This window comes from Xenopus tropicalis, chromosome 5, assembly GCF_000004195.4.
Source record: "Xenopus tropicalis strain Nigerian chromosome 5, UCB_Xtro_10.0, whole genome shotgun sequence".
In the NCBI taxonomy this organism is placed as follows: Eukaryota; Metazoa; Chordata; class Amphibia; order Anura; family Pipidae; genus Xenopus; species Xenopus tropicalis.
Window position 1 is genome coordinate 86,300,054 of NC_030681.2, and position 16,158 is coordinate 86,316,211.

The window sequence follows — 16,158 nt, forward strand, 5'->3', positions numbered from 1 at the left end:
ATTGTTCAGATACGCAAATATTGTGGTACAATCCAAAAGTTACGAAATTTTTGTATCCGAACGATCGTTAATGATCCCGATTTTTGCACAATTAACGCACATCAGAAATTATCATATTTAATCAGAATTTTTGCCAATCGTACTTCTAAACATCCGAAATTCGGACTTTGATAAATCTGCCTCTATGAGTTATTTTGAATTAGTATGACTAAGGGATTATTTCATCTAGTAATTTTGTTCAATTTCTTGGGCTGTTATGCTTTATACTTAGATTGTCCTCTTTCATTGTGAGCTGTGAATTCCTCATGCCCCTATTCTTTAGTTTTTGATTTATAAGATCTGTACTAGCACAAAAGGAAAAAAATAACCCAAACAATTTGCTGGACTGCCCCCAGATTTCTGCAAAAAATACTGGTATGTGTACAGAATTTATTATCCAGAACATTTTCACATGAAATAAATCCAAAAAGCTTAATTTTTTTCAACCGTATGGATTTGTGCAGCTTAGTTGGGATCAAGTACAAGCTACTGTTTTATTATTTCAGAGATAAAAGAATTATTTTAAAAAAATTAGAAATAACTTCTTAGAATCAGCTTTTTGGGTTTCCAGTAGTGATGTGTGGGTTGACCCACAACCTGCGGGACCCTCAGGTTTATCCTTGTGTCAGGCATGTTGGGGTCCGAAATTTGTTTAACCAATGTGGGTTTGGGTTGGGTGCGGGTTTAAGTTTTCTTGGAACCTAAGGCATGCGTAGAAGTAGCATTCAGAGCGGAAAGATGTGGGTACAGTTGTGCGCAGGTAATACAGTGGCAACATTTTGTGGGTTAGGGTCAGTTGTAAGGTTTTGCAGATTAGGGTCAGATGGGGGTTAAGTTTTTCCTGACCCACACATCACTAGTTTCAGAATAAGGCATCCAATACCTGAATGTGAGAAGCTTTTGGTAGATATTGCTAACCATTTCTGAAACAAGGTGAAAAAGAAGTGAAACCGTTTAAAAGCAGTTTTATTAAGATGCTTGGAATGGAATCATTTGTGACACAGACATTTGTTAATTTTAATTGCAAAAACACCATTTTTAGTTGTTGGATAACCTCTGTAAATCCAATTACCATTTATCACCAGATCTTTATTACAGAGAGGTTATTACTGTAGGCAGGGCAAATGATGGCTACAGTAATTTGTGTATTATTAACCACATTTTTAAGACAATAAAACTGACAATACAGTGTAAACAAGAGTGTTTGCTTGCTTGGTGAGGTAAAATGACTGATTTTTTTACAAAAGAAAATAGATGTCTGTCACCAAACAACATTTTGTGCTTAGTGGGATATCTAAGATTAAGGAGGAGGCAGAAGTCACTTACAAGCACCCTACTGATCTGTACATATGAGGCTCAGGTATTTTCTATCACAAAGCTTTTCCCTCTGTGCTACTGGCACATGCTGCTACTACGTGTTGCTTGAGGAAAGCAAGGAGAAATGACAGAGCTGTTGTGTGACATTAAGCTGTTAGCTGCTTGCTATTTATACCACTAGCGGTTAGTGATACATAGAGGAATTTATTGTATTGTAATTAAATTATCTTTATTATGAGCATACTTATGATGCAGGTCATTGTTTTCTGAGATAACTTTCTTTTATCTTCATCTTTTATTATTTATAGTTTTCAATTTACTTTTTATTTATTCAGATTTGTAATTTAAATGAAACTGCTTTGTTTGTTTTAGTCCCACTTGGAAACTAGGGTTGCACTGAACCCTACTGTTTTTACTCAAGTTAAGTCATCTGACTGTAAGTCATCTGACTCTGGACAATAAAAAGATAAGTCACTATAACTATTTATAATAATTAAAAAAGGTAATCAAATTTAACCTCTGTTTCAGGACTTTTTAATTAAAGGGCATTTACACAGGACCCGCTATGAGACCATTCATCTGCTATAATTTTTTGCAATAAGCATCCCCCCAAAAGTGATGGACCCCTTGTTCTAATCAGCTGGAAGTGCTCTATGACATTGTTCAAATAGGAAATTTAACGTAAAATTAGATGTCATAAAACTTACAAATTTCCTTATTAAAAATCTAGTATCCTTACTCTTGTAGTATTCCATATGGAGGTTGGTTGTAAAGGGGGTCTCTGGGTTGCTTCCTATATTGTCCGTCTTTATATTAGAATGTACCCTCAAGTTTGCCACAAATTTCTTGGGGAACAGCCACAAATAACATCTTTGCTTTGGCCCTACTATAACCTTAAAGCAGCCCTTTTCTGTTTTCAGTCAGTTGGCAGCTGAACAGCATTAAGGAAAGCAAATTATTCAAATACCACAGTAAATTGTCTCAGAATATCACCGTCTACACCATAATAAATTTGTACTTATTCATTTTTTGGTGAGCTGCCACATAAAGTTCCTTTGGTGGAAATAATTATTTTTATTGATCTATTCATATGGATTCTATGTTTTCTTCCCAGCATTGAGGCTGCAGTAGCCACATTTGCACAGGCCAGGCCTCCAGGTATTTATAAAGCAGATTACCTCAAGGAGCTGTTCCATCGTTATGGAGACATTGAAGATGCACCTAAGCCTCCTGAGCTCCCAGATTGGTGCTTTGAGGAAGAGGATGTAGATGACGATGGGAACAAAGTATTTCAGGAAGCAGAGGCAGGGTCCTCGGGAGCCGCTTATAACAGAAGAAAAAAGGAACGTTTAAAATTGGTAATGTTTTTCTTAAACTACATCATTGATTTATTTTTAATTTTGCCTTCAGGGGACTTCAGTGTATTTATTAGAGGCTACAGAAGTGAAAAGACCACCCCACTTTAAATCCTAAACATGTAAATTAAATGTGAACATATTTTTTTGAGAATTATTTTCACCTTTTAATAAACATGCCCAATTGTTCAATTGGTTTTTGAAGAGAACCGCTTGACCAGTAATGATTCTGTACCACATTCCTGCTGTGAACTTGGAAGTCAGACAGCAATTCAGTTAAGTTCAAAAGTTATCTAAAAATATTAGTAGGTAATAATAGACCCAACTAAAGATTGCTATATTGCTCCAAGCTAGTTCCCACATGTTGCCTTAGTATTATACATTATGGTAAAATGTAAGGAGTTGTTCCTGCTATAGAGGTTGTGGTTTGTGGCCTAGTTTAGTTGGTCAGTGATTTCACACTTTTAACTGCTGTGCCATACTCCTTGATTTGTGTAATGGTATTAAAGGAGAAGGAAAGCCTAAGTCACTTGGGGATGCCAAAATGTTAGGCACCCCCAAGTGACTTAAATCGCTTACCTTGTACCCTGGGCTGGTTCCCCTGTTAGGAGAGAACCGCACCAGCCTGGGGTAAAAGGTAAGCGATTCAAGTCACTTGGGGGTGCCTAACATTTTGGCACCCCCAAGTGACTTTGCCTTTCCTTGTCCTTTAATATTAGCTTTATACTACTTTATATTTGTTTTTGGTATCTGTTCCGTGTCTGTTACTAACTTGCTAACTCCCACTTCCATTTGTGAAGTTCATTGAAGTTCCTCACTTAGACTTCAATCATAAATTACTTGAATCCATTAATTGAATATATTCTCTGGGGCCTATATATTAACATGGTCAAGTTTATCTGATAGCCTCTATGTTGAGCATTTATAAAGCCTAATGGAAAATTATATTATCACCCTACCTCCCTCTCGTCTAATAGCTTTTTGGGTTTGACGTAAACAAAAATCAGCAACACAATAAAAGATGAATACAATCAAATCAAATGGAATGACAATGATATGTCTTTTACTGGATGACTTAATTTATAGGCAACTACAACGTTGTAGTTTGAGAAGACAAAACCCTGACAGTAGTGAAAGGGCTGTAAAGCCTCAAAAGCCTATGCATCAGGGTTGAAATCAAATTGAATCACTGATTTAGAAGGGCTCCAGATATTTTTGTTTTTTAAATTCTTTATTTTGCTTTTAACAATGAAATGGGAGGAGGGTACAGAAGGAAAGATGGGGGGGGATGGGATCACGTATACAAATATTTTTTCATCAGTGAGCTTAAAGCATAGTCTGACAACAAGTCGTTACTATGAAGTACCATTCCATGTTCGCATTATCAAATCAGCATAATCCAACAGTTTAAGTATACTCTTTTAATGCAAATCAAATGATACCTTTGTCTGTGCTTTGTTGGGGGGTGGGGGGTCATTATGTGGCTGGGCTAGTAACACTTTATTGTGCGTAACCTTATTGGCTGTAGGTAATCTATCCAGGGTGACCAGATGTTTCTGTAGAACTGGCTGTTGTTTTGTATTAGGAAGGATATCTCCTCCAGTTTTCTTATTTCCTCCACTTTAGCTAACCACTCATTGTAGGTGGGGGGGTTAGGAGACTTTTTTAGGAATCAGCGACTTTGCGGCCTGCAACAGATGTAGGGTGAGTGGGTCTGATAAGGTGTTGTTTTTCTCTGGTATAGCATATAGCTGTATTGTGGCGGCATTGTCTATCTTGACAGAAAGTTGTCACTTCATTTATAGTTTCTATTAACTTGTTCCAAAATTGTTTAAGTTCAGGGCACTTTAGCCATATGAGGGTATGTGTCCCCTCAGGCTGATTACAGTGCCAGAAAAGATTGGAGCTGTTACTGTACATTTTATGTAATTTAACTGGTGTGTAGTGCCATCTAGTGACCAATTGGTTTATTGCCTCACTTGATCTTGTTGCTCTTGATGCTTTATGGACTAGTCTTGGCTCCAGATATTTTACTCACACATGCCTAAAAGATTAGGAGAACTTCCACTATAATGATCGTGTGAGAGCTTGTGGTTTGTATTCTAGAATAGGCTTCAAATAGCTTTACTTGAAGGTTAAGGTCTACATAATCCTTTTCCCAGATTACTTCCCAGTCATTTGCCAAAAAAGCCTTTCTGAAACCAGTTTCAAGAAACTGAGAAGAAACTATTTATAGCATGGGAGTTGGGCTTTTTTTTCTTTTTTACTAAAATGGAATGCAGTAGAAACAATTTTTGGACTATTTTTGGAATATTGTTATTTAGGGAGGCAACATCTCATGAGCCCCTAGTTTTGGAGACCACAGATTGCACCAGCAAAGAGAGTCCATGATTATTATTATTTATATAGCGCCATCAGTTAACACAGTGCTTTACATAATAAAGGGGTACAAAAGACAGAACAGTTAACGTGTACATATAAATGATTCACACAAATGGGTTACAGTTACATTTGGGTGAGGTTTGGAGACACTAGGGGGAGGACACTGCTCGCAAGAGTTTACATTCTAAAAGGGAGGGCTGAGACATAAGGTCAGGGTAACTAAGTTGGTAAAGTTGGTGTATAAGTGCAGAGTGAAATGTGAAAACCAGTGTTTAGTGAGTGTTTGAGGGAAGATTAGGGGTACTCAGTGGGTAATCTCATTTCTGAGTGTTTAGGTTATAGGCTTGAATAAAAAGGTGAGTCTTAAGAGACCGTTTAAAGGCTTGGAGAGTCTGGAAGTACCTAATGGGACAGGGAAGAGTGTTCCAGAGGATGGGTGCAGCTTGTGAGAAGTCCTGGATGCGAGAGTGAGAGGAGGTAATGAGTGAGGAGGAGAGAGGGAGGCCATGTGTAGAGTGGTAGTTGCGTCTGGGGGTGTACTTGGAGATTAGGGTGGTTAAATAGAGCGGTGCGGCACCAATGAGTGCTTTGAAGGTAAGTACAAGAATCTTGAACTGAATCCTGTACGTGACAGGTACCCAGTGCAAGGATTGGCATAGAGGGGCGGCACTTGTGGAGCGGGAGGAGAGGTGTATGAGTCTGGCAGCACTGTTCATGTTGGATTAGATTGGGGTCAGTTTAGACAGGGGAAGCCCACAGAGCAGTGAGTTGCAGTAGTCTAAGTGAGATATGACAAGAATGATGAGAATTTTTGCAGTCTCATGAGTGAGGAAAGGTTGAATGCGTGCAATGTTTTTGAGGTGAAACTGACAGGATTTAGAGAGTGTTTGAATGTGGGGAATGAAAGACAGCAGAGTCAAATGTGTCTCTTAGACAGCGAGCTTGTGAAACTGGGGTTATATTAATATTTTCCACGCAGACTGTGATGTCAGGCTGGAAAACGGAGTTGGAAGGTGGGAAGACCATCACTTAAAATTTTCTCTGCACCTTGAGCCACTCAAGGATTGGCGTGATAGGCATCAGTTACAGTGCTGCATCAGCAACGACAAGTAAAAACTCTTTAACAGTGATCCTATCCAAATATTCCAGCACAAAATCTTCACACAAATATGTATCAGTGCTTGTTTAATTTTTTTCTACACCATTTATTTAAGGAAGTAAGGTTTGACTCTAAGCTGGTATCACAAAGGGGCTGCTTTTTATCTTCTGCAGTAACTGGAACAAATTCCAAAATTGATTACTTGCTCCTTTGATAAATCAAAACAGGTGTTTACTCCCGGACATTATTAGTTTTCTGCAATATTTTATCTTATTTTGTCCTTGTTTTATTTATCTTCGCCGTGGGGAGTTGACATGCAGGTAGGATTTTATAAAGGTTTTTTCGTATGTGGTATTGAATAGATAAATCTTTAAAAGTCAAGGAGGTTTGGCATGTCGTCTTATTTATCTATGAACATTCCCAATGTTAATAAATGTAAGGTTATTCATCTAGTATGTAAAATATGTAAGTCACCTATTCATTTAATGGACTGCATCAGGCCATGCAAGGAAATAAGGGTACTCGTGGGTAATGTATTTGGTTGATGGCAGGGTCTAAAAAGGTTTGGAGCTGAAAATGGGTAAACATTAATGGAAGGAGACAGTGCTTCTTGCCCTTTACAAAAACTGAAAGGCCCTATCTGGAATAGGCAGTGCAGGTTTACTCTTTAGTGCTCAAACAGGATATTATTGAATTAAAGAGTTTGAAAAAGCTCATTATGAAGAAATGTTTGTTTGCACTGGAGAACAGGTGCTAAGGGGTTGATATAATAACTAGTATGAGTATATATACAGATAAATAAATACAGATTATTTCATATACAAATGCTGCACAAATTCAGCACCCTGGGTCCCTAAAGGAATGTTTATAAAAGTAATGTTTTAAAATTCAAACTGTATTCCATCTTTAGTAAAAGGTTTTCGTTTTGATCTAACATATTGTAAATTTTACTAATGATGGAATAAAGTTTACATTTTAATAAGTTCCTTGAGTGAATGTCAGGACATTAGTGCTGCATGCCCAACTTTTGTATATAAAATAATTGGTAAAAGATTTTCAAGCCCCCGAGGTTTGGGGCAGGCTCACCTTCCTTAGATTCATTTTTTACTTTTCAGTGGCCTCTCTAAAGAAGAGATAGCAGAGCAGTAGTAGTAGCAGCTGGAAACTTTGAACATGGCTGAACATAGTAGGAGACAGCAAGAAACACATTTTAGGGTCTGAAATAGTTGTCAAAGCCAAAGGAAGTAATGATGGCCCAGACAAATACGCAAAGAACAGAAGACTAACGATTATACTTTGAGGGTTCTATAAATGAGAGTTTAAAAAACAAAAAAAAAAACAAAAAAAAAAAACAGACTAGAAGTGATTCTAAAGGACTAGTTAAATATCTAGGATTAGGTTACCCTGCTATCTTTTTTTTTTTTTTATCAAAAAAGGTACTGCACTCATTTGGGAACTAGTGCAAAGAAAAAAAATCAAATGTTTCAAGCACTGCTATGTTCTTCCTCAGGGACCAAGAAGCTGAAAATCACACACACACATTGAAATACCCATGCCCCTCCACTTTTGGTGCCAAAACCAGCTTGCGTGGCCATCGCAAGCAATGTAACTACATTCCTATGCATTATAAGAACAGTGAAAAGTATAATAATAGTGTTATTTAAAGCAACATAAGGTACCATGTCAATTACAAAAGAAACTAGCAGGCAAAAGTTCAATTCTATGTTGATTTAAAAATTTCAGGTAAATGAATGCTAGTTTGTAGCAAAATATACCCCAGAATGGAAATGTATTGGCCAACCAGCCAGTGTGCATATAATAGAGAAAAGCTAAACAGCAGAAAAGGTGCCCGTGAAAGACAAACATGAAAATAAAATATTGTGATGAAAGAACTAGTGACCGGGGGACCCAACGAATCAAAAATTCAGGAAGACAAGTTATGGGAAAAGCAGTGCACAATAATGGTGCAAAAAGGTTTTAAATAAAAAAAAAAGTCATCTAACGTTGTAGTCTAACCCAGTATAATTTGAATCCTAAATCATAATTACATTTTGCTGAAGACCCTCAGTGGGACCAAAGGTCACTTGGAAAGAAAAGAAAAGGTAAACAACTGAAACTATTAGACTTCATAGCAAGTTGCAAAATGCAAGTGAGGGTGTTACAAGTGTAGCTATATAGTATTACATCTCTTCTTCAGGCTTAAAGATGTTACATTATATGACACTCTAATAGAAAACATTTATACACACCAAGGCAGAATAGGGTGGGGTTAACAAGAGAGTGCTCCTGTGGGAATTAGACACAAAGTGAAGAGATAAGATAAGGATCCACTAGGTTGGCTGACGAGTGGATCTAGATCTTATCCACTTCACACGTCCATATCAAACTGTAGTTTGTGTTGTGAAATTTGCTTTGCTTTCAGGTCATGTTTATATTTTTTATGCACCATATATATTAAGGAAACTTATATTTTCTTGGCGCAGTAACAAGAAAAACCCTGAAAGGGAGTATATCTCAGAGCAAACAGAGAAATTAAGGCTTTGCTCACTCAGGGAGTGAAGTTTTGAAGAACTGAAAAGAAACACCAAAAAGAGTGAAATAATTGAATTTACTGGATTGAGTTGCTGTAATAGTGGCTGAGGCACTTTTAAAGAGCAGATTTCCTTGGTAATCAAGGAACCAGTGTGTTCTGGTTTTAGAAGCAAGAACTTTAATTTGCGTGTTTGTATGTGTTATGTGGAATTGAAAAGTGCCTTAATAAAACACCAGTGCATACCTGCTTGAAATTACATTGGGTGACACTGTCTCTTCTAATGAAAAAAGGTGTTGCTACTTCTCACATTTGTGTGACAATCCACAGTGTTTCTATAGATGCTAATGATTTAGAGAAAAATTGTAGTTCCTTGTTTGTGTGGAGCCCCAAACATAGGGGTTTTATGACAATTTGTTGCAGAACTGCATTTTCTTATACATCCCTGCCAACATTTACTTGATTTTTTTTAAATTTGATCTTCCCTTCTTGTGGTTTTGATTATTGAAGGAATGTAAGTAGTGCATTCTGCAATGTTAACTACCCATCATACTATTGTTTAGCTCTAGAGAAGTGAAGAACCTTCTAGAGCCTGGTTCCCTTGATATGCCAAGAAAGTAAAGCTTGTCCAGTTGGCTTAAACAATGATTAACTGTGACCAGGAAAAGAGGTGCAGACTGTGTGTGCAACCTGCCATGCTAGCACAGACATGCACTTTGGTAACTGAATACTGCCCTAAACTAAGAATTTTCATTTACATATGTCTCAAAATGAATTAGATTTTTATAGTTTATTCATCAGTTGTGGGAAGGCCCTGTGTATGGAAGTTTATTACATTGTTTTTTTTTCTGGGAGCCACTTTTGTTGGCTGCCATTACAAGTGGGGGCATGAAATTATGTTATGCACATGCTATACTCTATCTTATTACCTTGCATATTTTTTTGTGCCAATGGTAAATTTTCATAATTATATTTTCAAAACTATATGTTCTATGTTACCTAACTACTGTGTGATTAAGTGTCTCATTAAGAAAAAATTGTGCTTGTTTGTAGTTTCCCGTAATTACGAAGTATTGTGGCTTTTTGACTTTTTGTAGTGAGAAGGGAATTGCCAGAGACTTCATGGTGGAAGAGTGCTTGTCTACAGGCACAACCTGGATAAGTATTCAGGGTGTTTTCTCACTATTGGCCAGTAGACCAGTTAGAAATAGCATAGTAAGAAGGGTTTGTTTTAGGGTACGTAGAACGATGTTACAATGGTTACAAGAATATAACCATTAGCCTCTCAATCTGAAATACTGAACAAGTGGATTCTAAAATAATAAAAATCGCTTTACAGGGTGTTGAGTGACATAAATGCAACTAAATGCTTTTATTAGAGGCCTTGTGCTGTCATAAAGAAAGTAAGAAAGGCTATGCAGTGTTGCCTTTCTGAGCTTTCAATATCTTGTTTTTGTCTTTTCTTTATGCAGTTATAATAACTGCTTCCATAGTATCAGTGTAGAAAAAAAAATACTGAAATAGTCCTGGAGAGAGATAATAGCTGTCAACTTGAGTTTAATATCATTAATGCTCATGGAGGCCAATAGCATACCAAGTAATTTCCTTCTGCCCTTCCATTTCTTAAATGTCACAGTAGGTTATTACATAAACCAGTCTTATTCTTGATTGCTGTAAAAGAATAGTAAATGTTAATTGTGTTTTGAATGAATTGAATTGGGCTCTGAAGGTATTGTACATTTGGTTTCTTTTTGAGTTATTTCCCTGTAGGTTTGTGTCCTTAAGGTGTCAGTAGAACAGATGGTTACACGACATGGCGACGTGTATCCACTGGAACTCCTATGATGATTTTAAATCAGACTACTTTTAATCTGTACATTTTGCATTGCATTGATGGTAGACCATCTGTACATTGTGCACTACAGTACAGAACATTAACCATCCTGCTTCCAAACAGCTCTGGAAATAGCAACACATTTTAAATTCCCATGGCATGTCAGTGGATCAGCTATGCATTTGGCCTGTGGAATGTTTTATGTACATGTAATTTGGATATCCAGTATAAATGTCTTTTTTTGTCTCTTAAATATATCTTTGTTGCAAAACAGAGATAAATAATGTTACATTGTCAGTCGCATGACTCCTGCCATATTATCATAGGTTTATACCCCTTTTATGTGAGTGCTTGAGTGCTGGATCTCTAGTGAGCCTTTTATTTAGGCTTTTTAAAGGGTTCCTAAGCACAGAATGGGTTTATACCTGTGATACCTCAATGTTCTCTTGGTATGTTTGAAAGAATTGACCCCTTAAAGAATAAGTAAACCTTTTGTTTTCCTATCCATAAAATTACTCTAAACAGCCTCCAGAATTACCTACCTTTGTCCCAGCATTCTCTCTGACCTGGTTCCTCAGTCAGAAGTTATTCATTTTTCTTTGCTTCCTTGTGCAGAGTGAAGCCCCTCCCCCTCTTCCTGTTCAGTTCTCTCTTCAATTCGACAGGGTTGTCAGAGTGGAGAGCCTTCTGAGCATGCCTGGAGGCAGCAGGAGCCAGTCTGTGCATTAGCAGGGTTTTTTTTTTTTTTTGATGAGAGACCTGAACAGGAAGAGGGGGAGGGGCTTCACTCTGCACAAGGAAGCAAAGAAAAACTATTAACTTCTGACTGAGGAACCAGGTCAGAGAGAATGCTGGGACAAAGGTAGGTAATTCTGGAGGCTGTTTAGATTAATTTTACTGATAGAAAAAAAAAAAAAGGTTTACTTATTGTTTAAGGGTAATAACATATAAGACCATCCTTTGATCAGGAGGCTTCCCAACGCTGTTAAATCTTATACCCAGATGGGATCACGGTTTAGTCCTTAAATGCTTTTAAAAACCTTTTTTTTAAACAACCATTTTGTGTGTGATCTGCTCAGCAAGGTGCATAGGGTAACTGCCCCTATCTCCACATTTTGCCTAATGAAATCATTCTCAGATCCTGCTGTTAAGAAATATTTTTATTACATATACTGTATTGCTCATCTTGCTGCAGATGGTGTATCTGTACATCGTTCTACAATTCAATGAAACTTGCACAAAGAACATCTGTATGGCAGGGTGATGAGAAAAATCCCTTTCTGCACTTACTCCACAACAGAGTCACTTGTTGTATGCAAAAGCTCATTTAGACAAGCCAGAGTCATTTTGCAACAAAGTGCTTTGGACTGATGAGAAAAAAATGGAGTTATTTGGACATAACAAAAAGCACTTTGCATGGCAGAAGAAGAAGGCCGCATTCCATGAAAAACACCTGCTAGCTACTGTCAAATTTGGTGGATGTTCCATCATGCTGTGGGGCTGTGTGGCTAGTTCAGGGACTGGGGCCCTGAACAAATTCTTCAGGATAATGTTTAAGCATCAGTCACAAAGTTGAAGTTACGCAGGGGTTGGACACAGCCCCCGACTTGAATATCATCGAAAATCTGTGGGATGATTTGAAGCAGGCTGTCCATGCTTGGCCATTAAATTTAACTGAACTGGAGAGATTTTGTATGGACAAATGCTTAAAAATACCGTCATCCAGAATCCAGACACTCATCAAAGGCTATAGGAGGTACCTAGAGGCTGTTACATCTGCAAAAGGAGGCTCAACTAAGTATTGATGTGATATCTCTGTTGGGGTGCCCAGATTAAAGCAGCGGGATGTCTAACTTTGTTATCATGCATATTGCATATTTTCTGTAAACTTCCAATAAATTTTATGTCACTGCTGAAATACTACCGTTTCTATAAAGCATATTATATATTAAAAGTAAGTTGCTACTTTGAAAGCTCAGCCAATGATAAACAAAATTCCAAAGAATTAAGAGGGGTTCCCAAACTTATATATATATATATATATATATATATATATATATATATATATATATATATATATAAATAGAAAGAGTGCCGCACACATAGGGACTTGATACAAAAGAAAAAGTGGTTTTATTGAAAAAATTCCAACGTTTCAAGCACAATCTGTGCTCTTCCTCTGGATAATAGACCCCATACTTAGAAATACAAAAATAAACTTTTAATGGTATGACTGTAATCCATGCCTTGGTCCTCTTTAACATCTACTTCCTTCCACAGTTTATCTTCTAAAAATTTCAGTTGTATGCATGTTATGTCATGATTTTACCATGCATCTGCGAATAAATATTACTGATGTTTGCCTTAGATAAGTCTTTTTCATGTGTATAAATGTTTTTATTTCCCTAGGGTGCAATATTTTTGGAGGGAGTGACAGTGAAACATGTTAATCAAATAACAACAGAACCAAAGCTTGGTGAGATACAGCGGAAATGTCAGCAGTTTTGTTCTTGGAGAGGGTAAGAAAATGAACAAGAAATGCCTAGCTTTTATAAGGTTTCTAAAAAAGATGCTGAAAATTTAGTATAGAGTTGTATTTTTGGCATTGTGTTATCTAACAGTTTGCTCTAAAACAGCTAATGTATTTTGGAATTCCATGTTTTTCTTGCACATGCAGAAATTAGCTTCTACAGTGGCTTGCAAAAGTATTCGGCCCCCTTGAACTTTTCCACATTTTGTCACATTACAGCCACAAACATGAATCAATTTTATTGGAATTCCACGTGAAAGACCAATACAAAATGGTGTACATGTGAGAAGTGGAAGGAAAATCATACATGATCAAACATTTTTTACAACTAAATAACTGCAAAGTGGGGTGTGTGTAATTATTCAGCCCCCTTTGGTCTGAGTGCAGTCAGTTGCCCGTAGACATTGCCTGATGAGTGCTAATGACTAAATAGAGTGCACCTGTGTGTAATCTAATGTCAGTACAAATACAGCTGCTCTGTGACGGCCTCAGACGGTCTAAGAGAATATTGGGAGCAACAACACCATGAAGTCCAAAGAACACACCAGACAGGTCAGGGATAAAGTTATTGAGAAATTTAAAGCAGGCTTAGGCTACAAAAAGATTTCCAAAGCCCTGAACATCCCACGGAGCACTGTTCAAGCGATCATTCAGAAATGGAAGGAGTATGGCACAACTGTAAACCTACCAAGACAAGGCCGTCCACCTAAACTCACAGGCTGAACAAGGAGAGCGCTGATCAGAAATGCAGCCAAGAGGCCCATGGTGACTCTGGGGGAGCTGCAGAGATCTACAGCTCAGGTGGGGGAATCTGTCCATAGGACAACTATTAGTCGTGCACTGCACAAAGTTGGCCTTTATGGAAGAGTGGCAAGAAGAAAGCCATTGTTAACAGAAAACCATAAGAAGTCCCGTTTGCAGTTTGCCACAAGCCATGTGGGGGACACAGCAAACATGTGGAAGAAGGTGCTCTGGTCAGATGAGACCAAAATGGAACTTTTTGGCCAAAATGCAAAACGCTATGTGTGGCGGAAAACTAACACTGCACATCACTCTGAACACACCATCCCCACTGTCAAATATGGTGGTGGCAGCATCATGCTCTGGGGGTGCTTCTCTTCAGCAGGGACATGGAAGCTGGTCAGAGTTGATGGGAAGATGGATGGAGCCAAACACAGGGCAATCTTGGAAGAAAACCTCTTGGAGTCTGCAAAAGACTTGAGACTGGGGCGGAGGTTCACCTTCCAGCAGAACAACGACCCTAAACATAAAGCCAGGGCAACAATGGAATGGTTTAAAACAAAACATATCCATGTGTTAGAATGGCCCAGTCACAGTCCAGATCTAAATCCAATTGAGAATCTGTGGCAAGATCTGAAAACTGCTGTTCACAAACGCTGTCCATCTAATCTGACTGAGCTGGAGCTGTTTTGCAAAGAAGAATGGGCAAGGATTTCAGTCTCTAGATGTGCAAAGCTGGTAGAGACATACCCTAAAAGACTGGCAGCTGTAATTGCAGCAAAAGGTGGTTCTACAAAGTGCTGACTCAGGGGGCTGAATAATTACGCACACCCCACTTTGCAGTTATTTATTTGTAAAAAATGTTTGGAATCATGTATGATTTTTGTTCCACTTCTCACGTGTACACCACTTTGTATTGGTCTTAAACGTGGAATTCCGATAAAATTGATTCATGTTTGTGGCTGTAATGTGACAAAATGTGGAAAAGTTCAAGGGGGCCAAATACTTTTGCAAGCCACTGTATGCTGAAATGTCTTACATACATGGTTGGTTAAAACACCGACCACAACATAAGTAGCTGATTTGCATTAGCATCCATTTAAAAGGTGCGTTATAAATAAGTAAGTAGTGTGTTGAACCTGAGACTGTAATTTTTTATGATAATAGAAGCAAATTTTATTGGCTTCTTTGTTATTCAGGAGTATACATTCAAAAGAAAATTGCATTTAGTCGTTGCACATTCTTGTGTACTCAAAATAAATGTTACTTGCTTTTCAGAACAATTTCCTGTCACATATGGTCCTTTACAAATTTACAGTTACAATATTTATACTAGTTTAATATGTAAAGTCCAGTATTTTCTGAAGCTTTAATCTTTAATCAACCACCTTTCTCTACGACAGTTCTCTTTATGCATTTTTGTGGGTGATCACATTCTCAGATGGTATTTGCCACAAATTTAAATTCACGACAGATATTTTGGTTTCTACTTTTCTGTATTCATTTTTCTAAGGGAAAGTCATGTTTTTGCTGCCACTATTTTTACTCAATGTGCAGGAAAATGATCAATGACTGTCTCAACTATTTTCAGAATATACAAAAGATAATTCTACAAAGAACAACAAAGGGTGCTTGAGTAAAGGTGCAAGTTCTCTTCTTGATCACTTATGACGGAGAATTAATTTAAGATCAAATGATGATAAATCTTGCATACCTGGTTTTTATTGTCATGATAGCAAAGCATTAGATAAATGGGCAATAGTAAAAAATGATGGAGCAGGGGCGTGGCTTGACGCTGCATGTGATCAGAGGCACCAGTCTATAACATCCTGCAAACACCAGCTTTATCACCACGCAGAAAGGGCCCTGTGACCACCACTGGGAGCCCCCAAGATCACTGATGGAGCAAAACAAAGCTCAGAAAGGGGCATTTGAGGCTGCAGCCCGGCTTGAAAAATTTGCCCACAAAACACGGCCTAACCAAGATTGGCACCGGGGAAACTCCTCACAGCCATCATCTCTTGCAAGCACCTCACTTGGGGAAAACCAAACCCCCACGACTCTACTGCTGACGAACCTACGCTATCTGATCTGCTGACAGAGATCCGCTCATCTAAAGACTCCTGCTCATTGCTGATATGCTCCAAGACAGAGGAAATAAAAATAGATTTATCAGTAAAACAATACCTACAGAAGCTGCAAAAGGGGATCTCCTCGTTGGAACACCCTGTCAGCTCCATGGAAGATCTCTGTAACCCTGAGCGGATCCAGCAACTTAAGCTATCGGTACATGCGCATCAAAGTCAGACGACCTTGAGAACAGGCTGCACC

At 38.0% G+C, this 16,158-nt stretch overlaps 1 protein-coding gene across 1 annotated transcript in view; it reads left to right on the top strand.

Moving 5' to 3' along the window:
* rngtt (RNA guanylyltransferase and 5'-phosphatase) overlaps nt 1–16,158 on the top strand; it is a 148,558-nt gene that overhangs the window by 11,206 nt on the left and 121,194 nt on the right. The window contains 2 exon segments of the mRNA NM_001001222.1: nt 2,471–2,714; nt 12,966–13,075. Of these exon segments, the coding sequence (NP_001001222.1) occupies nt 2,471–2,714; nt 12,966–13,075 (354 nt within the window).